Raw genomic sequence first — 27,956 nt, forward strand, 5'->3', positions numbered from 1 at the left:
CAGCTAATTTTTGTATTTTTTAGTAGAGACAGGGTTCCGCCACGTTGGCCAGGCTGGTCTCCAACTCCTGACCTTGTGATCCACCCACCTCGGCCTCCCAAAGTGTTGGGATTACAGGCGTGAGCCACTGCGCCCGGCCTTGAACCTTTAATTGTATTTAATTTTAGTTAAATTAAAATGTAAATAGCCATGTGTGGTTACCACATTGGACAGAATGTTCCAGATAGAATAGTAATAGTAGCAGATAGAATGGTAACTGTCACAGAGCAAATTGCCCTGCTTTCATTTTTTATTTATTATTATTATTATTTTTATTGAGATGGGGTTTCACTCTGTCACCCAGGCTGGAGTGCAGTGGCATAGTCATGGTTTACCACAGCCTTGACCTCCAGGGCTCAAGTGATCTTCAGCCTCAGTCTCCCAAATAGCTGGAATTACAGGTGCATGCCACCATGTTTGGCTAATTTTTAAATTTTTATTTTGTAGAGATGGGGTCTCACTGTGTTGCCTAGGTTGGTATGGAACTCCTAAGCTCAAGTAATCTTCCCAGCCTGGCCTTCTAAAGTTTTGGGATTACAGGTGTGAGCCACCATACCTGGCCTGCTGTGCTTTTAGTTATAAGTAACAGAAAGCCTAACTTAAACAATAAGGATATGTACTGGCTCACCCTGTTGTTTGGCAAACCCAGCAGCTCCTTCCTGCATTCTCCTCCCTGGCCACCTACCATTATAGAGCCACATACTTATTTTTCTAGATTCCTATTTCTGACTAGTGAAATGCAGAGAAGTCTACTTGGGGGTTTTGGGAAAGTTTTCCTGTTTTATAAAGAGATTGTGGTACCAGGGAGCCAATGGTTGCAGGGACCCCTTCTTCCTGTCTTTAATGTGATGCCTGGAGTTACAGCAACCTTCAATCTTGAGAGGACAAGCATGAGGGCACAAAGCCAGTGTGCTTAGGGTGGTGTTACAGAGAGATAAAGAGCTGTGCTCTTACTCCCTTACTTCTGATTCTGTGAGAATGTTACAAATAAATTTTCGGTGCTGCAAAGAAATAGCACTGGAACATAAATTTAATTTTCTCAGCAAGGCAATTTTTACTTCTATAGGAGGATGCAACTTGTGAATGGAGTAATGCTGAGAGCACACCTGGACAGGGGAGGGGAAGGGATTCTTATTCCTGTTGCAGGTAGCCCCTACTGCTGTGTCGTTCCCCTATTGGCTAGGGTTGGACGGCACAGTCTAAGCCAATTCCAATTGGCTATTTTAAAGAGAGCAGGAGTATGAGCCAGAGTGGCGGGGTGAGCAGTTTGGCAGGAAAGACAGTTATGGAACAGGTAACCGAAGGTGACTTAGGTCAGAGCAGGTGACCGGGGGTGACTCAGGTCAAAGCAGGTAACCAGGGTGAGTCAGGATGGAGCCGGTGACCAGGGGAACAGATGTGAACTACTGATTAAAACTGGTGGAAAAGGTTGTTTACTGAAACTACGAGGAAGTTAAACTTTAAAATGGAGGACAAAGAACTGAACATACTGACATACCGATTCTTTGAAGAGAAATTTAGAACTCATTGTATCCAATAAGAAAATTATGCACCCCCCAACTCCTCGTTTGCAGCCAAAGTCATCCTAACTGATGCACTCATATAAGTAGGAGTCCAGAGATAGGGCAGGCCTCAGGATTCTCCCCAAATTGATGGCTCCCCACTATTTTCCTTTATTTCCCTGGGCCCTATCCTCTTCTGTCAGTGTTGGTTTCATCCTGTGAGTGTTGGTTTCATCCTTACGCTGGAAGCAAAATGCAGCTGAAATGTAGGGCCATACATTTACACATCTCAGTGTCAGGATTCACAGCTTCACTTCCACACTGGACAGTGCCCCGTGTAATAGAGACATTCTCTTCTAGAAGCTTATCCAGAATGATGATAAAACACTGTCTCAGAATCCTCCAATAAACATCTTTTTAAGTTTCAGGGGCCAGAATTGTGCCCTACACTCAATACTGAACCAGTTTCTGTCAGGGAGATAAATTTGCTCATCAGACCCTTAGGAAGTAAGGGTGGAGTCAGCTTCCCTTAAGTCTAAGGAGCTTGGGGAAGAGAGGCAAATAACAGAAACAAAACTGGGACTCAGTGAGGAAGGAGTTGCCACTTCAAAGGTCCCAAGAATGGTTCATTGTAGCTAAATGGGTAGAGTGTCAGAGCTTCCTAAATTATAAATATCGTTAACTGTTACTAAGGGTCAGCTTTCAACTATCTGACATAAAAGTTTAACCTGTTTTTAGTTTTTTACAAGAATATTTGCTGGCACCATGCTGTCACTATAATCTAATGAAATATCCTTAGCCATTTATTGGTAAAGCATTGTAAGAGAATTTATTTCCTGAGCTTATTATAGTTTGTGTACCGTATAGCAGAATGATGGCTGTCCAGTGTGCAGGTCAGAGTCCATTCTTTCCCCTGCTATTAGCAATATTGCAAGAACGTGAGCTAAAATGGGCCTGGCATATTGTCATCTAGTGGTTAATTATTAAAAACAAAACAAACAACTCTTCTAGGATTGGTTATATTTGGAGCTTCACAAAAGGACACTCATATGGCCAATAAAAGGCACACAACATTATTAGTCATCAGGAAAATGCTAATTAAAACCACAATAAGATACCACAGTGGCTAAAATTAAAAAGATTGATAGTGCGCAGAATTGACAAATGTTGGCAGTTTATATACACAAAACACTGCTTTTGGGAGTATAAATTGGTTCAACCACTTGGAAAACTGGCAGTCTCTACTAAAAGTAAACAGCACATCTTCCCTGTCACTTAGCAGATCCACTCCTGGGAAGAAAGGCAGACAAATAACTCACTGAAAGACATAGATAGGGTCATTTATAACAGCTTTATTCACAGTTATCTCAAACTGGAAACAATTCAAATGCCCATCAACAGAATGGATAAGTACATTGTGGTATATTCATAAAATCAAACACTACACAGCAATAAGAGAAAGGAGTTACTGATATATACAACAATATAGTTGAGTCTCACATGGATAATCTTTAAGGAAAGAGGGAACCCACTATGTTATTATGGGGTTCAAGAACATGTAAAACTCATTTATAGTTTACAGATCAGAATAGTGGTGAAGAAGGTGGGTTTAGACTAGGAATGGACAAGAGGGAACCTTCTGGAGACCTGGAAATGTTCCATATATTCACCCAGGTGGGAGTTAGATGGGTAGATGGGTATAAAAATCAGAGCTGAACACCGAAGAGTAGTGCATGTTACACACATTATACTATGTTTTGCCTCAATAAAAATGTTAAAAAAAAATTGGGCCCATCAAGATAATGGGATATGACAGACCTCTACTGTATGTCTTTGTTAATATTGCATGGTAATTGTTGCTGTATGTTGTTTGACCATTTGACTGTAACCCCTCATATCCTTATTGCATAATATAGTTTTTTTATGGGCACATAAATTATACTTTGAATACTGCAAACCCACCTGCCTGTGATGCCTGCTGGGGGATATTTTAACTGTCATCTTGTCAGTGGGGCCAGGGTCTTAGGATGGCTCTGTAAGTAATTAGTATCTCGGCTGCTTTTACTTTCCTGAATGTGCATGTAAATCAGTACTACTACAAAACCGAGGAAACTTTGATATCCTGCCATCTTTTGGGTATGATGGTGTAACATAGTGTGCATAAGGAAAATCAGTAATGTTTCTGTCAAACTTCGAGTAGAAATACAAGTCCAGAACATATTCATTTACACTGGCATTTCCCTTCCTTCCTTTCTTTCTTTCTTTCTTTCTTTCTTTCTTTCTTTCTTTCTTTCTTTCTTTCTTTCTTTCTTTCTCTTTCTTTTCTTTCTTTCTCTTTCTTTCTTTCTTTCTTTCTTTCTTTCTTTCTTTCTTTCTTTCTTCCTTCCTTCCTTCCTTCCTTCCTTCCTTCCTTCCTTCCTCCCTTTCTTTCTTTCTTTCTTTCTTCCTTCCTTCCTTTCTTTCTTTCTTTCTTTCTTTCTTTCTTTCTTTCTTTCTTTCTTTCTTTCTTTCCTTTCTTTCTTCTTTCTTTCTTTCTTCTTTCTTTCTCTCTCTCTCTCTTTCTTTCTGGGTTTTTGCTTTATTTTCTTTTTACTTAAAACAAAATTTAACTGTGGTAGAAAACACAAAACATAATTTGCCATCTTAACGCTTTTTGAGTGTACAGTTCAGTAATGTTAAGCACATTCATATTGTGCAAATGATTTCTGGAACTTTTTCATTTGCAAAACTGAAACTCCACGTTCATTAGACAACAACCTCCCATTTCTCCTTCCTTACAGTACCTGGTAACCACAGTTCTACTTTCTGTTTCTATGAAATTGACTATTTTAAGTAGCTCATATAAGTAGAATTGTAAAATACTTGTTTTTTGGTGACTGGCTTATTTCACTTAGCATGATGCCCTGAAGGTTCATCCATGTTGTATCTTGTGTCAGGATTTCCTTCCTTTCTAAGGCTAAATAGTACTCCACTGTATGTATATGCCACATTTTGTTTATACATTCATCAGTAGATCTTTTGTTTACATTTAACACCCTTTCCTCCATCCCTCAATTTCCTCTAGGGTAGTGTTACTCAAGCATTTTTTCATTATAGCTCCTCCCAACCTTTTCAGACTTTTAGCTAATCTAGCTTCCCACCCCCCATGAAATTTTAATACCACAGATAATACTGTATATCCTTTTTTTTTGTATTGCATGTATATCTGTGCTTTGTACATGAAAAGAATAAACATTTTTACTCCCCAATAACCCATTTTTTTTCCCTTGGGGGCAATATTGCTCCATTGAGAATGCATGCTATAGGGAAAACCAATTCCAGATTAATACATATAGAGATAGCCCCAAGTTTACTAAATACTTGGTAATGAAAGAAATGGTACTTGGAGAAAATCTTAAACTCGCCTCTCCCTTCTCTGCTCCCACCAAACGTCCAACATCTCCTGCCCTCCCTTAAACAAACAGATAAATACACAAAAAGAAAGAAAGAACTTCACCTCTTGATCTTTCCTGGTCCTGGTATGGGGATGACTTCTCTTTTAGAGGGGAGAATGGTTCTCTGTGTCTCCTGCCTCCTCCTTCCCCTGCTGTTGTTGCTGAAACACTTTAATGGGTTGATGACTCCATATTTAGCTCATAACGTATATTGTCCTATAGAATATATTTCTTTTTTCCCATTTCATGAAAAAAATATAGAATATATTTCTATTTGGTTTATCTTTGACAGTTTTAAGGTTATCTATTCGAGGCTTTTGTGTATTTCCCAAATTTATGTGCTTTATAGAGCATATATTTTGCCCCATTAGATGCAGTGGTATTGCAATAGTTATCCTCAGGGAGCTAGGCTGTGTGTGTGTGTGTGTGTGTGTGTGTGTGTTTGTATAAAAGAAAATCCAATATTACATGCATTTGGCCGGGCATAGTGGCTCACACTTGTAATCCCAGTGCTTTGGGAGGCTGAGGTGGATAGGTCATTTGAGGTCAGCAGTTCAAGACCAGCCTGGCCAACATGGTGAAACTCTGTCTCTACTAAAAATTAAAAAATTAGCCAGGTGTGGTGGCGTACATCTGTAATCCCAGCTACCTGGGAGGCTGAGGCAGGAGAATCTCTTGAACCTGGGAGAGGTGGAAGCTGCAGTGAGCCAAGATTGCACCACTGCACTCTAGGCTGTGTGACAGAGCAAGACTCCGTTTCTTCAAAAAAAAAAAAAAAAAAAACCCAAAAAAACCAACAAAAAAAACCCCACAAAAAAATACGTTTATATTTGAAACCAAAGCCCCTGTTTGTATAATGCAAAGTAAAATTTGGCTAAAAGCCTTGGAATTGATTTCTTCTGCCTTCCACTCTCACGCCCATGAAATTCATCAGGACCTCTTATTGGCTGCTTTTCCTGCATTCATTTTACATTGGCTCATTTCTCTCCATCTTGCCTTCAGCCAGGATGATCTGGAAGTATCAGTTGGATCTTGTTTATTTTATTTTATTTTATTTTTTGAGACGGAGTCTTGCTCTGTCACCCAGGCTGGAGTGCAGTGACACGATCTTGGCTCACTGCAACCTCTGCCTCCTGGGTTCAAGCAATTCTCCTGCCTCAGCCTCCTGAGTAGCTGGGATTACAGGGACGTGCCACCATGCCGGGCTAATTTGTATTTTTTTAGTAGAGACGGAGTTTCACCATGTTGGCCAGGCTGGTCTTGAACTCCTGACCTCGTGATCTGCCCACCTTGGCCTCCCAAAGTGCTGGGATTACAGATGTGAGCCACTGTGCCAGGCCCAATTGGATCGTGTTAATCCCCAAGCTAAAACCCTCTAGTGCTTTACTGTTCAGTACGGTAACCACTAGCCACATGTGGCTATGTATTGCAAAGTTAATTAAAATTAAGTTAGATTTGAAATTCCGTTCTTCATTTGTACTAGTCATATTTCAAATGAACAGTAGCCAGTTGTGGCTAGTGGCTTCTGTATTGTATAGTATAAAATTGAACATTTGCATTATCACAGAAAGTTGTCATAGACAATGCTTCTTTCCCAGTTGCATTTAGATGAATTCCAAGACCCTCTAATGGGGCCAGGTGAGGTGGCTCACGCCTGTAATCCCAGCATTTTGGGAGGCCGAGGCGGGCGGATCACGAGGTCAGGAGATCACGACCATCCTGGCTAACAAGGTGAAACCCCGTCTCTACCAAAAAATAGAAAAAATTAGCTGGGCATGGTGGCGGATGCCTGTAGTCCCAGCTACTCGGGGGGCTGAGGCAGGAGAATGGCATAAACCCGGGAGGCTGAGCTTGCAGCGAGCCAAGATCGTGCCACTGGGTGACAGAGCAAGACTCTGTCTCAAAAAAAAAAAAAAAAAAAAAAAAAAAAAGAAAAGAAAAGACCCTCTGATGGCCTTCAAGATCCATCATCTACTTACTGTAGCAATTACCTACTCTTTCAGCTTCACTTTTGCATCCTACTCACCTGGCAGTTCTTGAACTGTGAAGCTCAGAGCTTTTGCATGTGCTGTTTCCGTGGCCTGGACACCTACTGTCCTCGTCACTGGGCTAACTGCTCACTATTTAGATCTTGTCTTAAATGTCAATTCCAACAGACTTGCCTTGATCCCTGCAATCTAAGCTGTGATCTCCTATTACAGGCTTTCTTATACCCTCTAATTTTTCTTCATAAGAAGAAAAATATTTTAACTATAATATTTGTGTGATTATTGATGTACTTAATGTTCATCTCCCTAACAGACAGTAAATTTCTGGAAGGTGGGGATAGTGGCCATCCTTTCACCATCAGACTCCTGATCCCCAGCACAGTGCCCAGGATAGGGTAGATGCTATATAAACAATAGGACTAGGGTGTGCTGAAAGTTCAGATCCAGTGGGAAGGCACATGTGTGTTGGGTGTGTGAAAATTAAAAACAGTTCTTTATCACTGTAGGATGACTGTAGTTAACAATAACTTGTAGTTCAAATAGGTAGAAGGAGGATATTGAACATTCTCAACACAAAGAAATAATAAATGTTTGAGATGACGGATATGCTACATACCCTGATCTGATCACTTATACATTATATGTATCAAAACATCACTATGAATATGTACATTATCAATATGTCAATTTAAGAAATAAAATAGGTAGGCCGGGCGCGGTGGCTCACACCTGTAATCCCAGGACTTTGGGAGGCCAAGGTGGGTGGATCACGAGGTCAGGAGATTTAGACCATCCTGGCTAACACAGTGAAACCCCATCTCTACTAAAAATAGAAAAAATTAGCCTGGCGTGGTGGCCGGCGCCTGTAGTCTCAGCTACTCAGGAGGCTGAGGCAGGAGAATGGCGTCAACCCAGGAGGTGGAGCTTGCAATGAGCAGAGATCGGGCCACTGCACTCCAACCTGGGTGACAGAGATGAGACTCCTTCTCAAAAAACAAAAAAGAAATAAGATAGGCTTGGTGTGGTGGCTCACACCTGTAATCCCAGCATTTTGGGAGGCCGAGGCAGGTGGATCACCTTAAGTCAGGAGTTTGAGACCAGCCTGGCCAACATGGTGAAACCCCGTCTCTACTAAAAATACAAAAATTAGCTGGGCGTGGTGACGGGCACCTGTAATAGCAGCTACTAGGGAGGCTGAGGGAAGAGAATAGCTTCAACCCACAAGGCAGAGGTTTCAGTGAGCCGAGATCGTGCCATTGCACTCCAGCCTGGGTGACAAGAGTGAAAACTCCGTCTCGAAATAAATAAATAAATAAATAAAAAATTCAGAAAAATGTTCCCAGGAGCTGGGGATGGGGGATTGGGGGTGTTCTATATCATGACTGTGGTTGTGGTTACATGACTGTAAATTTTGTTAAATGAATTGAACGCTTAAAACAGGTGAATTTTATCATATGTAAATTGTACCTCAATAAAATTTACTTTAAAAAAAAAAAAAAGGAAGAAACCAGCTGGGTGCAGTGGCTCATGTCTGTAATCCCAGCACTTCGGAAGACCGAGGGATCACCTGAGCGCTCACTTGAGCTCAGGAGTTCAAGACCAGCCTGGCCAACGTGGTGAAAAGCCTGTCTCTACTAAAAATACAAAAATTAGCCTGGCATGGTGGTGTGCACCTGTAATCCCAGCTACTTGGGAGGCTGAGGCAGGAGAATAGCTTGAACCCAGGAGATGGAGTTTGCAGTGAGCCAAAATTGCACCACTGCACTCTAGCCTGAGCGAAAGAGTGAGACTCAGTCTCAAAAAAAAAAAAAAAACAAAAACAAACCCAAAAGCAGTCAAGAGACCCCAGATATTGGAGAGGTAGATAATTATTTATGGTGTTTACTTTTTGCTGTGAGAATGACTTTTATGTTATAAATTTTACAAAAACAGTTCGGAGCTGGTCTGGTCAACTGGCTTTAGTAATACCATCTTTGGTGTGCATGTAGTTGGGTGTAATTGAGGCTGTAAATAAATGAGGAATAACTTAAAGTTGATGGGCAAAGGGGATAAGTTGCACTGGTAATGCCCTAGGTTTAGTGCAGGCCACTTTACTGGGCTTTGATCGGTGGGGGCAGGATGGTGAGACAGCTGAGGGGAGTGGTGCCAAGGTGTTCCGGTCTTGTCCTATTTAAATGCCCTGGGTAGGGAAGACTTGGGTGCAGCACCTCATACTTTTCCAGGGGCCTTATGAAATATTTTGAGTGAGTTTCTTAGGAAAATTCCTGTTCTTTTCGTCCCACATTTGTACCCCTTTCCCCAAGAAAAAAAGAAGAAAACAAAACAAAACACACTGAAGTCCCCAGGATATATTCTGACTTTGGATTTTTATCCTTGACTGTCTGTGGCACGTTTCCTGTGGGGAAGAGGAAAGAGTCACTTTTAAGAGAGAGAGAGAGAAAGAAAGAGAGAAAGAAAGAGAGGAGAGGAGAGGAGAGAAAGAAAGCAAGAAAAAGAAAGCAAGCAAGAAAGTAAGCGAGCAAGAAAGCAAGCAAGCAAACAGCCAAGAAAGAAAGACAGAAAGATAGAAGGAAAAGGACGGGCATGGTGGCTCAAGCCTGTAATCCCAGCACTTTGGGAGACCGAGGCGGCTGGATCACTTGAGGTCAGGAGTTCGAGACCAGTCTGGCCAACATGGGGAAACCCCATCTCTACTAAAAATACAAAGTTAGCTGGGCGTGGTGGCGCAAGCCTGTAATCCCAGCTACTCAGGAAGCTGAAGCAGGAGAATGGCTTGAACTCGAGGGACGGAGGTTGCAGTGAGCCAAGATCGCGCCACTGCGCTCCAGCCTGGGTGACAGAGTCAAGACATACTCTTTCTAGCTTCAATTTGGATCTACTGCTGCTGCCAGCATTCCCGAGTTAATCTTGGATCATTGACTGCTTTTGGGGTCTTTTGGCAACCCTAAACAAAAAAAGCAAGCAAGCAAACAAAAAACCCCGAAAAATAAAATAAGTAAACAAATTTGTTGTCAAGAATTCAAGTAGTACCCAGACAATGTATGAAGGGACAGCCATCCTCTCTGCCCATTTCAGTAATAACCCCCCCACAGGCCATCTGTGTTGCCAGTCTTTGCTGTAATCCTGTATGTCAGTTACAGAACTTCATGTGTATACGTATACACGATGAGTCATAAAAACCACAACCACCTGGATCTGCTCTGTTTCAGACTTGCTTGTTTCAAAATCTACTCAGTGCATTTGCATTTTTCTTGCATCTTCTTCCTCATATGTAGCTCAGCAGCCTGTGACAGCTTCCAACAACTAGAGTTTGAATTCTCATAGAGACATAGTGAAAATTTCTGAAAGCCAGCCAGGAAGCTGTGCAGTTGTCCTTAAGTATTTTGTAGCTTTTACACCATTAACGAAACTGAAAGTGCAGGGTAGAGTATAATGGTAAAGGGTAGAGTATAGAGTAAAGGGTATAAGATACCCTAGTGAGGCCAGGCGCGGTGGCTCACGCCTGTAATCCCAGCACTTTGGGAGGCCGAGGCGGGTGGATCACGAGGTCAGGAGATTGAGACCATCCTGGCTAACACGGTGAAACCCCGTCTCTACTAAAAATACAAAAAATTAGCCGGGCGAGGTGGCGGGCTCCTGTAGTCCCAGCTACGCGTAGTCCCTGCCACGCGGGAGGCTGAGGCAGAAGAATGGCGTGAACCACAGAGGGCGGAGCCTGCAGTGAGCCGAGATCGCGCAACTGCGCTCCAGCCAGGGTGAAAGAGCGAGACTCCATCTCAAAAAAAAAAAAAAAAAAAAAAAAAAAATACCCTAGTGATTTTACTGGGTGCTGATCTTTTAGCCTCTGTCTTGGCCCTTCAGAGTGTAGTTTGGCTCTTAAAGTGAGGCCACCTAGGTTGGAATTCTCACATTACCAATTTCAGTGTGACTGTGGCAAGTGGTAAGTGGCTTAACCTGTCTTTGCTTCACTTTCCCTATGTGCAAAATAGAGACACAGTCACGCTGACCTTATAACACTTTTTTTTTTTTTTGACAGAGTCTCACTCTGTTGCCCAGGCTGGAATGCAGTGGCTCGATCTCAGCTCACTACAACCTGCATCTCCTGGGCTTAAGTGATTCTCATGCCTCAGCTTCCTGAGTAGCTGGGGCTATAGGCACGCGCTACCATGCCTGGCTAATTTTTGCATATTTTTAGTAGAGATGGGGGTTTCACCATGTTGGCCAGGCTGGTCTCGAACTCCTGACCTCAGGTGATCTGCCTGCCTCAGCCTCCCAAAGTGTTGGGTTTACAGGCGTGAGCCACTGTGCCTGGCTGAGGCTTCTTATAAGAATGAAAAGACACAATGATGTAAAGCACATAGTAGGTACTTAGCAGATACTGGCTCTGAAGAATATTGTCCTTATGGTAAATTATTACCACTTTTATTTAATAATTTCATCTTATAAATAAATCATCAGTTGGTCAGCTTTTTGTTTTTTTAAAGACCCAACAACTGAGCCATCTGTATTCTGTTGTAGAGCTATAAAGCATTCTTCCGTGTAATGAGAATGTAACTCTCAATGAATCCTATTAGGAAGAAAAAAGCCTTCCATATGGTTGGCATTCGTTCTTTCACCTTTGATGTGATTGTATCAAGAAAAAGCAGAACATAGGTGGGTGAATACATTTGTTGTTGCCCACATAACATTAAGAGCTGACTGTTGATTTCTAGAGAAGTATGAAAAATAATCTTGAAATGAAGAGGTTTTTTTTGTATTTGTAAATACAATGGAAACGCCTTGTGTTTGAATTCTTCAGTCAAACCCTTAAAGAGTCTGTTTGATAACATTTATGGTCTGATTAGTAAGAGGGTACATTGTAGAGTGATTGGAAATTCAGAAAATCAAGGAAGAAAATTAAAATTCTGTCAAATCCCAAAGGTGTGGCTTTTAACATTTTGGCATATTTTCAATACATTTTATATATTTAAAACAATTTGGGATTATATGCCTTTTCAACTGTATAGGCCTGTATTTTTCATTTACTAACTTGCTCTGTCATTAAATGTTCTTTTACAACAAGATTTTTTTTTTCCAGATGGAGTTCGCGCTTGTCACCCAGGCTGGAGTGCAGTGGCATGATCTTGGCTCACTACAACCTCTGCCTCCTGGGTTCAAGCAGTTCTCTGCCTCAGTTTCCCGAGAAGCTGAGATTACAGGTGCTCACCACTATGCCTGGCTAATTTCTGCAGTTTTAGTAAAGACGGGGTTTCACCATGTTGGCCAGGCTGGTCTCGAACTCCTGACCTCAGGTGATCCGCCTGCCTCAGGTGATCAGCCTCCTAAAGTGCTGGGATTACAGGCATGAGCCAGCGCACTGGGTCTTTTACAACATTATTTTATTTTATTTTATTTTATGTTATTTTATTTTATTTTTTGGAGATAGAGTCTCACTCTGTCACCTAGGCTGGAGTGTAGTGGTGTGATCTTGGCTCACTGCAACCTCTCCCTCCTGGGCTCAAGCGATTCTCCTGCCTCAGCCTCCCGAGTAGCTGGGATTACAGGCGTGTGCCACCACACTTGTCTGATTTTTGTATTTTTAGAAGACATGGGGTTTCGTCATGTTGGCCAGGCTGGACTCGAACTCCTGACCTCAGGTGGTTTGCCCACCTCAGCCTCCCAAAGTGCTGGGATTATAGGCATGAGTCACCGTGCCCATCCACAGCATGATTTTAAAAATAACTGTGTGGTGTTCTAACATATGGATCTTCTATAACTGATTTAAACCCATTATATATTATGGAACATTTAGAGTTATTTCCAAGTTTTCGAAGTGGTGAACATCCATGAGGCTAAATCTATTTATGATGTATTCTATTTCCTCTGTAAGCAGTGTCCCCAACATTTCGTGTCATTCTTTTAATTATTTTCCAATGATATTTTGTTGTTCAATTTTTGATTTACTTATGCACTAGTGAGGGTGATCCTATTTACCCACTTGTCATATATTTAGTAGCAATTACTTGGTGTTTCTTTGTGAATTGTTTCTTAGGACCCTTATACATTTTGGTGAGAATGTTGGTCTTTTCTTGCAGTGGAAAGCTATTTATAACGAAGGGATATGAACTCTTTGTCAGTTATTACAATAATTTTCTTGTTTCAGTTGTTTGACCATGACCAGCTTAAAGAATATTTACTGGACAAATGGCTGACAATATTTGAAAGAAAAGCATACTTTATTCCCTAGTACATAGTTCTTTACATTTTTTTCATGTTCTTCTTAGTCATCTCTGTGTAAATAGTAGTCATATAATTTAGAGATTACTACATGAAAAGCATAGGTAGAGTTTTGTATGCTGACTTAAGAGTCATGTGTCTCATTCTGTTAAAGCTCTGCCTAAGAAGTGGAGTACAGTTCAAAAACCCCTTTCCCAAGAAGTCAAATTGTTTAAAATAAATCACCACTTATGTGTGCTTGGGTCTGTTTCCGCCTCTGACCCCTTACTCGGATTTGAAATGATAAAATTAATAATTACTGTCTATCCAGGAATTGTGTTGGTCATCAAGACACCCAAGAAATTTTATGACCCCATAGTTACATGTCGTCTGTGAACACCTGAAACTGTCCACATATTTAAGACCTACCCTACCCTACCAATTTGCCTTTCCCTCTGCCATCTTGAGAGGAAGCAATACTAAAGGACCTCTACTCTGACCCCCACCTTTTCCTTGCCTCCTTGGCAGCTGCTTCTTAAGATCTTCCTGGGCGCTCTCCTCTCCTGCCTTTGTTCAGCACACTTACCAAGGCCCCCCATGTGGTCAGGGCTGCCAGGCAGTTCTCTCCAACCACCCAGGCCACGTTGGAGAAAATCAGTAATGTGCGTCTTCTCTGGGTCTGGCATTCAAATTGTTACACCACAGATATTTAAGTACCCCTTATGTTCGAGGCCATACGGCTACAAAAATGAGCAAAATAGGGGTTTGACCTGAAAGAGGCAAATACCCTTGGGGGACACAGACAAGTAGGCAGGCAATGGCTGTCTCAGGGACAAATATTTCAAGGCTTATTTTATAGTGTTTTAAGAAAGGAGGGGGACAGGAGAGACAGTGGTTATGTCTCTGTGTCCTAGCCACTTGTATATTGAGGCCTTCACCTCCCCTCCCTGTCCCATCTTCTAAGAGAGTGGAAGTACTATCAGCGGAGTTTTTACCAATACGTGATGTGGTACAGTGGTCAAGAGCAGAAACTAGGAATTGGTCAGATCTGGGATCACAAATGGGATATGCCATTAGCAGAATTTTAGGCAAGTGACTTGAACCTCTGAGCCTCAGTTTCCTCATCTGAACAGTGGGGACAATGCCTTCCTGTGGGCTGTGGTGATGGGTAAATGAGATTAATAATAATGTCAGTTACAGGGATAGCACTCACTACCTACCAGGTTTATGTTGTCTCATGCATGGAAGCAGCCTCCTCCAGATCATTAATGCTGAATAAATGGAGTTGGTCTGGCCACCCTTGAGAACAGAAAAGAACTGACAAAGAAATGGTCTTGTCAGACACTCTGCCTGGTTTCCTGGTGGTGAGAGGTGTTGACAAGATGTGCCCTTTGAAGGTGGGTGGGGCCATAGTGAACAAACTCCTTCTCCAGATTTCAGCAATGCAGACAGGAAGGTGAACATGCCCTGCACGGGTCTGGCAGCAAGCCTCTCCCCTGTCTCCTCACAGGATGGACCTGACAGCTTACGCTGAGCTGCTGAAAGAATCCGGCAACCAGGTTCTTAAGAATGGGAACTTCTCTTTGGCCATCAGAAAGTACGATGAAGCCATCCAGATTCTCCTGCAGTTATACCAGTGGGGGTAAGTGTTTGCATTTTCACCTCATCTTTTCTTTTTCAGTACATGGGACTCTGTTCCTTATGATTTCTTTTCATTTCTTATCATTCCACCCTGTTTCTGTTTTCTTTCTCCCTCACTTCCTATTTATCTTCTCTGCATTGTCAGCTTAGAAAGTGAACGGGGATTGTGTAAGAAGGGAAATAGAAAGTGAAACACAGAGGACTGTTGATAAACGTAACAAAACTTCCCCTTCTGGCTGGCTAGGAGTCAGATTTAATGGGATGACTGAAGTCTTTGAACAAACCTCTTCATTGTCATTCATTTCATCTTCTTTATTATCTATGCCATTTACTCCCTGGCCACAGCGCACACCCCGCCGGGCACTAAGTTTCACTTTCTCTTTCCTTGCCCCTTCAGCTTCTTATAGACCTGTTCTTAAACATTGTAGTATTACAACATGCTTAAACATTGCTGAGGACCCTAAAGAGCTTCTTCTGTTTATGTAGGCTGTAGCTGTCAATACCGTATGTTAGAACTTAAAATTGATAAAAAAAATAAAATATGTATTTATTTAAAAATACTGGCTGGGGGCGGTGGCTCACGCCTGTAATCCCAGCACTTTGGGAGGCCGAGGTGGGCGGATCACGAGGTCAGGAGATCGAGACCATCCTGGCTAACACGGTGAAACCCCATCTCTATTAAAAATACAAGAAATTACCCGGGCGTGGTGGTGGGCACCTGTAGTCCCAGCTACTCTGGAGGGTGAGGCAGGAGAATGGCATGAACCCGGGAGGTGGAGCTTGCAGTGAGCCGAGATTACACCACTGCACTCCAGCCCGGGTGACAGAGTGAGACTCCATCTCAAAAACAAACAAACAAACAAAAATCAATAAATTTGCTGGGTACAGTGGCTCACACCTGTAATCCCAGCACTTTGGGAGGCCAAGGCGGTCAGATCACCTGACTTCAGGAGTTCAAGACCAGCTTGGCCAACATGGTGAAACCCCATCTCTACTAAAAATACAAAATTAGCCGGGCGTAGTGGTGCACGCCTGTAATCCCAGCTACTCAGGAGGCTGAGGCAGGAGAATCGCTTGATTATGGGAGGCAGATGTTACAGCGAGCTGAGATCATGCCATTGAACTCTGGCCTCGGTGACAAGACTGAAACTCTGTCTCAAAAATAAATAAATAAATATATCAGTAAATCTATTACATGTTGTGTTTTTAAAGTATATTTTCCAAAACAAAAACTTGCACATTTTTGTAAATCTCCTTCTTACTGTCTTGTCTCCATAGAAGACAGCTGGCTTCTTACATCTGTATTCAGTCTGTTTTAATATCCCATGTCACATAGCTTCTGGAAAACTCCCTGTGTTAGTGTGAGGGAATGAGTATGAACAAGGCACATTATGTCTTACTTATTGTATTAGTTTCCTGTTGCTGCTGTAACAAGTTGCCACAAATTTAGGGCTTAAAGCAATATAAATTTATTCTCTTGCAATTCTGAAGATCAGAAGTTCTAAATGAGTCTAATGGGGCTAAAATCAAGGTGTTAGCAGGGCTGGTTCTTTGTGGAGGCTCTGAGGGGGAGAAGGCACTTCCTTGCCTTTCTCAGCTTTGAGTGGCGGTGTGTATTCTTTGGCTTGTGGCTCCTTCCTTTCTCTTCAAAGCTTATCATTCCAATCTCTGCTTCTCTCATCACCTCGCCTTCTCCTCAGCTGTGCTTCTGTCTCTGTCTCTCTCGTTCATAGGGACCCTTGTGATTTTATCATAATTCAGGATAATTTCCTATTCCTAAAATCCTTAAATTGATCACATCTGCTACATCATTTGTTAATCACAGAAGTTTGTTTTTTTCCATAAAAAGAACAGTATTTGGGGGCCATTATTCAGCTTACCACAACTGTGAAAGTATTTTCACCTTGTGGATCACCTGCAGTAGCCTTGAGGGTCCCCAGAAGTTCCCAGATCATCCTTTTGGAACAGCTGCAGTAGAGTGAGCAGATGCTGGCATCTGTAGGGTGCACACAACCTAAACTTGTGCTAGGAAATGGCACCAAATTAAATTACTGAAACACGGCTCCACCTCCCCCTCCCATCTCCTTGATGTCTACACTCTAGTTGAGCTTGAGTTGAGTGTAATTAGCTTGTGTCTACAGTTTCTGCAGTTCTGCCTTGTCCTGGTACATATCAGAATTGTGTCAGAGCTGGGTCTAGAGATCCTTGGTCAAGGCAAACTCAGCTTTCTTAGAAAGAGGTAGTATTGTATAGTGGTTATGGTTGTAGACTGACCCCACACTATGTGTGTTCAAAGCTCAGCTCCACCACTTACTGTGTGACCCCTACTGGGACTTCTGCCTGGACCCTCATGTTGCCTTTTATGGGACCTTCCTGACACTCTTCCCCTTGCCCATCACCTGCTGCTGGCCTTCCTGCCGCAGCTAGCTAACATTGAGACTCAGGTGCATGTGATTTACAGTGTACTTACAGGAGAAAGGGGACTGAGGGAGGCAGGATGGCACAAGGAAGGCTCTAAGCAGGGATGGTGTCTAAACCAAGCAAGATTCGCCTGATCCCATAGGCAGCTCTGGAGCATGAATCATACTGCAGAGCTGGTTCCACCTTGAGGCAAGGAGGTTAACCTTTTGATTCTCATATCAGTCAGTCACTGGTTTTAGGCTGTCTGGCTCCCGGCAGTCATCCTAGGGAGTGGGGCTATATTAGTCCACTTGCGCTACCATAACAAAATAGCACAGACTGGGTGGCTTAAACAACAGAAATTTATTTTTCGAAGTTCTACAGGCTGGGAAGTCCAAGATCAAGCTGGCCCCCGTGAGGGCTGTCTTCCTGGCTTGTAGATGGTTGCCTTCTCACTGTGTTACTTGCAAAGAGGAGAGAGCAAGCTCTCCAGTATCTCTTCTTATTCCGTCGTGAGGACTCCACCCTCATGACCTCAGCTAAACATAATTACCTCTCAATGGCTCCATGTTCAAATGTTGTCACATTGAGGGTTAGGGCTTCAACCCAGGGATTTTTCTTTTTTTTTTTTTTTTTTTGAGATGGAGTCTCGCTCTGTCTCCTAGGCTGGAGTGCAGTGGTGCGATCTCGGCTCACTGAAAGCTATGCCGCCTCCCTGGTTCACGCCATTCTCCTGCCTCAGCCTCCCGAGTAGCTGGGACTACAGGCGCCCGCCACCATGCCCGGCTAATTTTTTGTATTTTTAGTAGAGATGGGGTTTCACTGTGTTAGCCAGGATGGTCTCGATCTCCTGACCTTGTGATCCGTCCGCCTCAGCCTCCCAAAGTGCTGGGATTACACGCATGAGCCACTGTGCCCGACCTACCCAGGGATTTTTTTTTTTTGGCAGTTGGGGATGGGGGAAGTTCAGTCCCTAGTGTGGGTGTAACTTCCCAGAGAGAGGGTGGCTCTCATTAGGCTGAGGATAAATCTCTGGAGAACAGGGTGCTGAGAACCTCTAACTGCAGCCAACAGACATTGCAGCTGGGAATGGCTGCACTGGCCAGAGTGTCTGGATGGACACCATGGCATCTCTTACACTTGTGGTCACTGCTCCCTTGCTGATCCCTCACTGCCTGACCCCACTGCCTCCTGTGTGCTTCTGGGGCCTCATCCCTTCACCTAGAGGGAATGTTGGGCCATGAAAGAAGCCAGACACAAAACATTGAGAGTGGGGACAGTAATGGAGGTGATTTTTCCTTTGTTTATTAATATTTTTGTGCTTATCTGCATTATCTACAGTGATTTTTGTATTATTCTACAGTGATTTGTATTATTTTTACGATGAAGATTTTTTTTTCTTTTTTTGAGATGGAGTCTTGCTGTGTTGCCAGGCTGGAGTGCAGTGGTGCGACCTTGGCTCACTGAAACCTTCGCCTCTTGGGTTCAAACGATTCTCCTGCCTCAGCCTCCCGAGTAGCTGGGACTACAGGTGTGCCCCACCATGCCCAGATAATTTTTTTGTATTTTAGCAGAGATGGGGTTTCACCATGTTGGCCAGGATGGTCTCGATCTCCTTGCCTCGGCCTCGGCCTCCCAAAGTGCTGGGATTACAGGCATGAGCCACTGCGCCTGGCCTATTTAATGTCTTAATTGTGTAATCCCAGCACTCTGGGAAGCTGAGGCAGGCGGGTCACGAGGTCAGGAGTTCGAGACCATCCTGGCCAACATGGTGAAACCCCATCTCTACTAGAAATACAAAAATTAGCCGGGTGTGGTGGTGTGCGCCTGTAATCCCAGCTACTCGGGAGGCTGAGGCAGAATTGCTTGAACCCAGGAGGCGGAGGTTGCAGTGACCCGAGATTGCACCACTGCATTCCAGCCTGGGCGACAGAGTGAGACTCTGTCTCAAAGATATTAAATAAAAAAGAAGTCATAAGACTTGCTTTTCTTATTTGTGTGTCTTATATTCTATTGGTAGCTGGGCTTCTCTTGACATATTGTGGTTTGCTTTGAATTTTCTTTTTTCTTCTGGCCTGGTTTCAGCATTAACTTGCAGCTATATTACCTCTAGACCAAGGCCAGAGCCATCCCTGCCCTGCTACACTTTAAAGGGTCCTCCTTTGGCCATCTTCCAGCTGTGCCCCTCCTCACAGGCAGGAGTCTGTGGGGCCAGGGCCGTACTCACCCAGAGTTCTCGCATCCCCTTTGGTCTACACTATGGGTAGCAAGACTATGGAATTCCCTGCCTTATAGGCCCTGCTCCCAGGGCCTGCACAGGCCTCTTACCTGAAGCCCATTCTTCTGAGGGCTGGCAATGGAGATGAAATGATTACACATGGAGATCAGTGAGAGATGGAACCAACGTGTTGAGAACAATTGTCATTAAAAGACGGGAGCAGAGTATTTGGGAGTGAGGAAGGACAGATTTATGTATTGTAAATGTTCCAGGCTTTTTTGGGGTATGGGAGACTGATCTGATAAGCATGAATGAGTCATTTCCTACTGAAACCCCCTTCCTGATGGCAGCAGCCAGCACTGAATGGTGGGACTTCACAGACTGTTTTCTGTATTTGCAGAACCGTGACAGACCACCGGTTTGTTCTTACAGGGTTCCCCCGAGGGACTTGGCTGTGCTGCTTTGCAACAAATCAAATGCATTTTTCAGCCTTGGGAAGTGGAATGAGGCATTTGTTGCTGCCAAGGAATGTCTCCAATGGGATCCAACCTACGTGAAGGTATGGGGTGGGAGGGTGAAGGTGTGGGGAGATGACTTGAGAGTATTGGGGTAGTGGACGAAGGTATGAAAGGATGAGGGAAGGTGTGGGGCGGTGGCACCTGGGGGTGGCAGCTGCTGCCTCCTTCCCCTTAGCCTGCCTCTTTCCATTCCTTTTAAAAGTGGAAATGCTAGGAGTGCTTCTAGATCTCTTTGCATCTTCAGACAGATGCCCATGGGGCATGTGATCATTATCTGGAGAAGAGTAAAAACAAGGATCGCCTAGTGTTGAAATGCACTTTGTAGGAACAGCAGAGCTTGGCCTCCTAGTGGATGGAGCACAATGGAGATCACAGAGGAGCTTGTTTTGTTCTGATGTAGTTACACCCAAACTCATAATCTGTTCATGTTCTTTGCTGTTTGCAAGTTTCACCTGAGCGAAGCTTTACTTCAAATGCAAGCTGGGTGGATGATACAAAACCGATTCTTCAGAAGGCATTTCTTATAGTAGAAACCAGCTCTTTAGAGGGATCATGGAAGTTTGAGAGGCCAGTAAGACCCTTTAAGGTTGTTAACAAAGGTCAATAAACATCATTTGATTGTTTTTTCATCAAAAATGCCCTGAGTGCCACTCTTCATGGCACCTTTACTGTTCTTGGTGCCTCAAGGCAGACAAAAGGAGCAGAAGACTCATCCCAGCTCTTGAGTAGTTTGCATTCAATCTGGGGAGAAGAAGAGCATTACAATCAGAGGACTTAAATTCAATAGCCACTCTGGAGCATCTGAAGCAACACATAATGTGTGACTGCTAGAAACAAAATACAACGGGAAGGGAGTGGTGGAGGTTTGACCTATAGAGTACTTTAAGAGAGGGATTTGGATATTTTACATAATAAGTAGACACTGACTCTTAAACTTCTTATTGGAGGATGAATATTTTAGAACAAGCTTGTCCAACCCCTGGCCGAGGACAGCTTTGAATGTGGCCCAACACAAATTCATAAACTTTCTTAAAACATTGAGATTTCTTTTTGCGGTTATTTTTTTAAAGCTTGTCAGCTATCGTTAGTGTTAGTGGATCTTATAAGTAGCCCAAGACATTCTTCTTCCAATATGGCCCGGGGAAGCCAAAAGATTGAATACCTCTGCTTTAGAATTTATTGACTAGTTTTGAAAATGGAAGCGCATTCCTGGGAAATTTCTTCCCAAAGGTATTTTAGGATATTCCCAATCCTCTCACTGGGACAGTATTAATATTTGGGTTTTGCCCACATCCCGGAAGTGGAGGCTGTGACTGTAGCTCAAGGGACTTGATGCCCTTACATCAAGGGGCTTCTTCCTTGATTGGCCAAACCTGCAGCAGCCCCTGACAGCACGGCAACCAGGGCCACTTCCCAGTTCTTACCCAGAGCTCCTGGGAGTCTCTCTCCATCCTCTCTCCGCTTCCCCACCGCAATTGTCCTCTACAGGGAAGGCAAAAAATTTTCCCTCTACCTTCTTTTGGTTCAGTGGCTGAGGCCCTGCAAATCAGATTGACAAGAGACAGATTAACAGGAGAAAAGCACACAGATTTCATTTGATGTTCACTTTTATGTGTCAAAGGAATCTTTCTAGAAGTAAGCTCCAAAAAATGTGGACAGGCCTGAGATCTTCTATGATATTTTTAATAAAGAATAATAAATTGTGGGGATGTGACAAGACAAAGGAAAAGAGTTTTAGGTCTCTAGGGGCTGCAAACTGTGGGTAGGTGTATATACGTGGGAAAGTAATGGAAGATAAGGGCTATCTTAGCAAGGTTTGTTCAGGCCAGTCTTGGTGCTCAATTTCTCTCTTCTTCATGGCCATAAAACTTCCCTGGGAGAGAAGATTTATGGCAGTCCTCATTTCTTTAGAGTTTCTGCTTTTTAGTCAGTTAAGTGAAGCTCAGGGGAGGCTTCTTTTTGCACCTGTTGAATCTCAGATACCTTCAGCTCGAAATAATCCCTATGCCAAAGTGGCATATTTTTGGGTGGCATATTCTGATCCCCTTCATCTTCCTCAAAAAACAAAAAACAAAACAAAAAAATCTTGAATCTGAGGAAGGCAAAGAAATGGGAGATTATCAGCTTGCCTAGTTAGAAAAAACAAAACAACTTTTTTTTCCTCCTCACTTTGATTGTTATCTGAGGTCTTTAGACTTTCAAAATGAAAGTTAAAACAAATCATTAAATAGCCAGAAATTTGGTATTATATGGAATTTTAAAGTACTTCTTTTTTTATGAACCCAGTTGCTGAACACCTGTTATCTTCTTTTTTTTTTTTTTTGAGACAGGGTCTTGCTTTTTCGCCCAGGCTGGAGCCTCACCTTGTGGGCTCATGTGATCCTCCTCCCTCAGCCTCTGGAATAGCTGGGACTACGGGCTTCCACCACCATTCCCAGCTAAAGAAAACAAATTTTTTTTTGTAGAGACAGGGTCTCACTATGTTGCCCAGGCTGGTCTTGAACTCCTAGGCTCAAGCAATCCTCCTGCCTTGGCCTCCCAAAGTGCTGGAATTACACGCTTGAGTCACTACACCTGGCTTTCTGTTGTCTTAGACAGAAAATTGTTTGATAGATCCCTGATGCTAATTCAGGTGATCAACGTGGGGTAGGCAATATCATTTTATTCCCATTCAAGAGTCATATTATTTGTATATAGGCAAAACTAGACCATTTGCTCCTATTGATCATTGTAATTTTGTTCTTTCTGTAGAAATCACATATTTCTTTGGCCTCTCGTGAATATTGCTTATAATGTAGAACTCAGTAAATCTCAATGTTTGTCATTACAATTTGTTTTCTTAAGTACCCAGTGGAAATTGTGTTTACTTTGAAAGGGGCAGGAAAAACACCTTTGTTTTTCATGTCAGTCTCATTCTTTTCCTGAACACTAATCAAAGGATCGTTTTCATTCTTCTGTTCCGGCTCAAGCTGTGACTTGAAGTATGAATAAATAAATAAGGTCAGGTGCAGTGCCTCACTTGAACTGCACCCCGGCTTCATAATCCCAGCAGTTTGGGAGGCCGAAGCAGGAAGATGCTTAAGGCCAGGAGTTCAAGACCAGTTTGGGCAATATAGCAAGACTTCATCTCTACAAAAAATGGAAAAATTATCTAGGCATGGTGGTGCACACCTGTAGTCCCAGCTACTTGGGAGGCTATGATGAGAGGTTAGTTTGAGCCCAGGAGTTAGAGGGTAGCAGTGAGCCAGGATCATGCCACTACACTCCAGCCTGGGTGATAGGGCAAGATCCTGTCTCAATCAATCAATCAGTCAATAACAATCCAACCAACCAGAGATGTAATTGAAAGCAGACCTGCTTCCTTCTCTCTGTGTCATATGTTAGAGGCTATGTAAGTCATGGATTTGAAAGTGATTCTTTTCTTGGCAGTTAAATAACAGAAGCAATGTGGCACAGAATATAATGTGGAAACCCTGTATCCAGTGTTGGTTAGAAATCCCTGTTTACATAGAAGTAAGACAGGATATAAGTCTGTTGCCCAGGCTGGAGTGCAGTAGCATGACTGTAGCTCACTGTAGCCTCCATCTCCTGGGCTCAAGTAATCCTCTCACCTCAGCCTCCTGAGTAGCAGGGACTATAAGGTACGTGCCACTATACCCAGCTAATTTTTATTTTCTTTTTGGTAGAGACAAGGTCTCACTATGTTGCCTAGGCTGGCCTCCAACTCCTGAGCTCAAGCGATCCTCTTTCCTTGACCTCTCGGAATGTTAGGATTACAGGCATGAGCCACTGTGCCCAGCCAGAAGTCAGACTTTTTGATTTGGATTTCCCATGTTGCCAATTTTGCTTTTTCTTTCACCAGCAGGTTAAAGGAGATGTGGTACATGACAGTTTTGCTTTTTATCTTGTTCCAGGGATACTACCGAGCTGGTTATTCCTTGCTGAGGTTGCATCAGCCTTATGAAGCCGCTCGCATGTTTTTTGAGGGTCTGCGACTTGTGCAGAGAAGCCAAGACCAGGCACCGGTTGCTGATTTCCTTGTTGGAGTCTTCACCACTATGAGCAGTAAGTTGGAACTGGGGAGACTTTTTGTAAAGTCCTTGCTATTTTATTCGAATAGCTCCTGGGGACTCAGGCTCATGGGGAGATAATTTCTGGGTGTTTCTTTGTGGCTGATTTATGCAGTTTAATGAACCTAGTTCACACATTAGAAAGCATTTTGGATGCTTTGGTGGCTTCTGCCTTTGTGAAAACAATGAAGTACTTTTTGCATAAATGACTAAAAGCTTTGGGACTTTGGTTTCAGACTTTTTTTTTTTTTTTTTTTTTGAGACAGAGTCTCACTCTGTCGCCAGGCCGGAGTGCAGTGACGCGATCTTGGCTCACTGCAAGCGCTGCCTCCTGGGTTCAAGTGATCCTCCTGCCTCAGTCTCCTGAGTGACTGGGACTACAGGCACACGCCACCACACCCAGCTAATTTTTTGTATTTTTAGTAGAGATGAGATTTCGCCATATTGGCCAGGATGGTCTTGATCTCTTGACCTCGTGATCCGCCCACCTTGGCCTCCCAAAGTGCTAGGATTACAGGTGTGAGCCACCCTGCCTGGCCAGCTTCAGACTTCTTAAGTGTTTTGTGTTGCTATTCATAGGGATTTCCGTATTTATACTACTCGCCTGATGTGACTTTTGCTCTTTCCTGTGATTTTTCTTTTTCTTTCTTTTTTTTTCTTTTGAGATGGAGTTTCACTTTTGTTGCCTAGGCTGGAGTGCAATGGCATGATCTTTGCTCACTGCAACCTCTGTCTCCCGGGTTCAAAGGGTCTCCTGCCTCAGCCTCCTGAGTAGTTGGGATTACAGGCGCCCACCACCCCGCCCAGCTAACTATTTGTGTTTTTAGTAGAGATAGGGCTTCACCATCTTGGCCAGGCTGGTCTTAAATTCCTGATCTCAATCCACCTGCCTTGGCCTCCTAAAGTGCTGAGATTACAGGCATAAGCCACCATGCCCAGCCTTTCCTGTGGTTTTTCACAAGTATTTTTCCAATCTATTGAGAAAATATTTGTTTGCTATGAAAATAACCTGGAAGGGCTGATGGAAGGTCCTGTGAAAGCTGATAATGGCTGCTCCATGTCAGGGTTGTGAAGCTCACTGCCTGGCACTGCAGAATCAGCGGAGGACCCACATGTTCAGCCTAGCAGGGAGGGGAACATTTTGTGTCACTGCATTAAGTTACGACTCTAATGACCTGGCCTAAGACATAGCTTTGTCAGTGGCCCAGATCAGGCAAAACCAGAAACTGGTAAAGCACAGTGTAATAAACTTCACTCCTTGCCAGTGATTGTGCAGTCTGAAGGTCTTGCCAATATCCAGGCTGTTGTTTTTAAATATGGTGTTTGATCAAATTTAAGTTGCACTAAGATGTGTTATTAATTTATGCTCTGCCAGTGAAAGACAACATTGATTGTAAGACACATCCTGATTTCAGAGATGTTAGAATATGAAAAATGGCACATGTTAGAATTTCTGAAAAATGGTCTTTGGCTTTTAAATGTGGGGAAACCACAGCTGACAATGGATAGACTGTTATCAATCAAACTGTTCCCATTGCAGTTGTGGGAAAGCAACTTCTGTGGTCTGTAGGTGGAATCTCACGGATTTTGACAATTTCAGTACAGAGAGGGGACTATAGTAGTAGCAGGCAGTGGGAAGGAGTTAGAGGCAGGTGCAGCCATGTCCCCTAGACAGGGAAGTAGAAGGTCTCTAGATGGGTGCTGATGGGTCACAGCTCTTCAGTCAGTCTTTTGCCAATAGTAGCCAGGGTGGCTTCATTTTCTTCCTAACGCAATGACTTGGCCTGCACTTCTCTGAAACTTTTTTGAGATAGTGTCTTGCTCTGTTGCCCAGGCTGGAGTGCGGTGGCACAATCTAGGCTCACTGCAACCTCTAACTCCCAGGTTCAAGCGATTCTTCTGCCTTAGCCTCCTGAGTAGCTGGGACTACAGGTGCATGCCACCACGTCCGGCTAATTTTTGTATTTTTAGTAGAGATGAGGTTTCACTATGTTGGCCAGGCTGGTCTCCAACTCCTGACCTCAGGTGATCCACCTGCCTCAGCCTCCCAAAGTGCTGGGATTACAGGCTTGAGCCACTGTGCCCAGTTTCTCTGCATCTTTTTTTTTTCTTTTTTTTTGAGATGGAGTTTCACTCTTTTCACCCAAGTTGAAGTGCAATGGCACGATCTCTGCTCACTGCAACCTCCAACTCCTGGGTTCAAGTGATTCTCCTGCCTCAGCCTCCCTAGTAGCTGGTATTACGGGCGCTGCCACCACGCCCAGCTAATTTTTGTTATTTTAGTAGAGATGGGCTTTCACCCTGTTGGCCAGGCTTGTCTCAAATTCCTGGCCTCAGGTGATCTGCCCGCCTTGGCCTCCCAAAGTGCTCAGATTACAGGTGTGAGCCACCGCACCGGGCCCTCTGCATCTTTTAAATGTCACTATTCTGTCAGAAGCCAGGCCGGAGTTATGGGAATTCCAAACAACTGCTTCTTGATGACTGCCCCTTAAGATAACCTGGGTGGTTTTCATTCTGTCCCCAACCTGAAAGAGGGCAGTTAAGAGGACTTCTTAGGACAATGCATCCAATATTTTACCAAAGTACTCCTTTTTTGGAAGGTAAAGAAATTGGCGTGGCCCAGTTTCTAAATTTTGAAAAATATATTTATGGGAAACTTTGTATCATTTCATATAGTATGCATTTGTTTTGATATTTACTTATTTTTTGAAATTAATAACTTGGAAGAGGTGCCAAGTTATTCCGACTCTTGACCTGTCCCCCTTGGACATTCTCATCCATGAATTTGAGAAATATGGTTGGAGGATCACCAGGTGCAATAGGTCGATGGGCCACCAGGTCAGAAGAATGTGTATTGATGACAAGAGTTGGTAGATCTGGGTTCCAGTCTTGTTTCTTGTCGTGAACTAACTGCATGATATGCCATGAAACCTATCTTCATTTGTCATAGTTTCTAATGTTTTGGGTAACAATATTTGTCCCATTTTTCTTAAAGGAAGTGAGTTTTGTGACTTAAGCTTCCATTTCCTCCTCTATAAGTGGAGATAACAGGCACTTCCTTAGTGGTTTATTTGAGGGATTAAATATAAGCACATATCACTGGGCTTGGCAACTAGAAAGGCAAAGCAAATGTTAATTATGCTGCCTAACTCTTAGGGGATTGATTTGATGATGAACTGAAAATAATGGCCACTTCAACCAACTATAAATGACTTCATACTACTTTGAAAATGCCTTTCTTTAGGGTATCTTTAATTTACTTTTGTCTATGCGTGAACTTAATTGGAGGACCTTTTCCTAAATGCTGTAGACTTTCCCCACATTAAAGTCCCTAAATTATGAAACTTTCTTCATACTACTTTGAAAATGCCTTTCTTTAGGGTATCTTTAATTTACTTTTGTCTATGCGTGAACTTAATTGGAGGACCTTTTCCTAAATGCTGTAGACTTTCCCCACATTAAAGTCCCTAAATTATGAAACTTTCTTTCAGGTGACTCCATTGTTTTGCAAAGTTTCTTGCCTTGCTTTGATCATATTTTCACAACTGGATTCCCAACAGAAGTGTGGCAATCTGTAATAGAAAAGTTGGCAAAGAAAGGATTATGGCATGTAAGTAAAAGGAGATGGCTCTCTCATGGGGAGAGTACGTTCTTGATGAAATGATTTCTTTCCATTGGCATTGAGGGATTGTAATTTATTATTTGTTGATCTTGATGCCAGGGTAAATTTTTAACTAGGATATCATTAAAGATGAAAAGTCTTTGAGATAGATTAATTAGCCAGTTTCCATTTATTTTTAAAAATGGGAAAAACACTTAGATTGTGGTAACCTCACTCCTTGCTCTGTGTCTCCACTGTCATCAAAGAAATATAAAGTACAGATGCTAATGGTAATGTGGAATGCGAAAAACAAAGCTGTGTGTTCATTTTCACAATCCTTTTTTATACTG

General features: G+C 43.0%; 1 protein-coding gene across 6 annotated transcripts in view; it reads left to right on the forward strand.

Moving 5' to 3' along the window:
• Positions 1 to 27,956, forward strand: part of TRANK1 (tetratricopeptide repeat and ankyrin repeat containing 1) — a 125,183-nt gene that overhangs the window by 23,261 nt on the left and 73,966 nt on the right. For 5 of the 6 annotated variants that reach the window (XR_010114240.1, XR_008658548.2, XM_055283499.2 and 2 more), the window contains exons 2-5: positions 14,669 to 14,800; positions 19,850 to 19,976; positions 23,850 to 24,000; positions 27,497 to 27,615. Coding sequence is in view for 4 of the 6 variants with exons in the window: in XM_055283499.2 (XP_055139474.2) it covers positions 14,669 to 14,800; positions 19,850 to 19,976; positions 23,850 to 24,000; positions 27,497 to 27,615 (529 nt within the window). In the remaining 2 variants the exon portion in view is untranslated. Of the gene's footprint in view, positions 1 to 14,668; positions 14,801 to 19,817; positions 19,977 to 23,849; positions 24,001 to 27,496; positions 27,616 to 27,956 lie in introns of those variants that run through there. The other variant, XM_055283525.2, reaches the window with a different exon arrangement.

This window comes from Symphalangus syndactylus, chromosome 1 (assembly GCF_028878055.3).
Source record: "Symphalangus syndactylus isolate Jambi chromosome 1, NHGRI_mSymSyn1-v2.1_pri, whole genome shotgun sequence".
NCBI classification, from domain to species: domain Eukaryota; kingdom Metazoa; phylum Chordata; class Mammalia; order Primates; family Hylobatidae; genus Symphalangus; species Symphalangus syndactylus.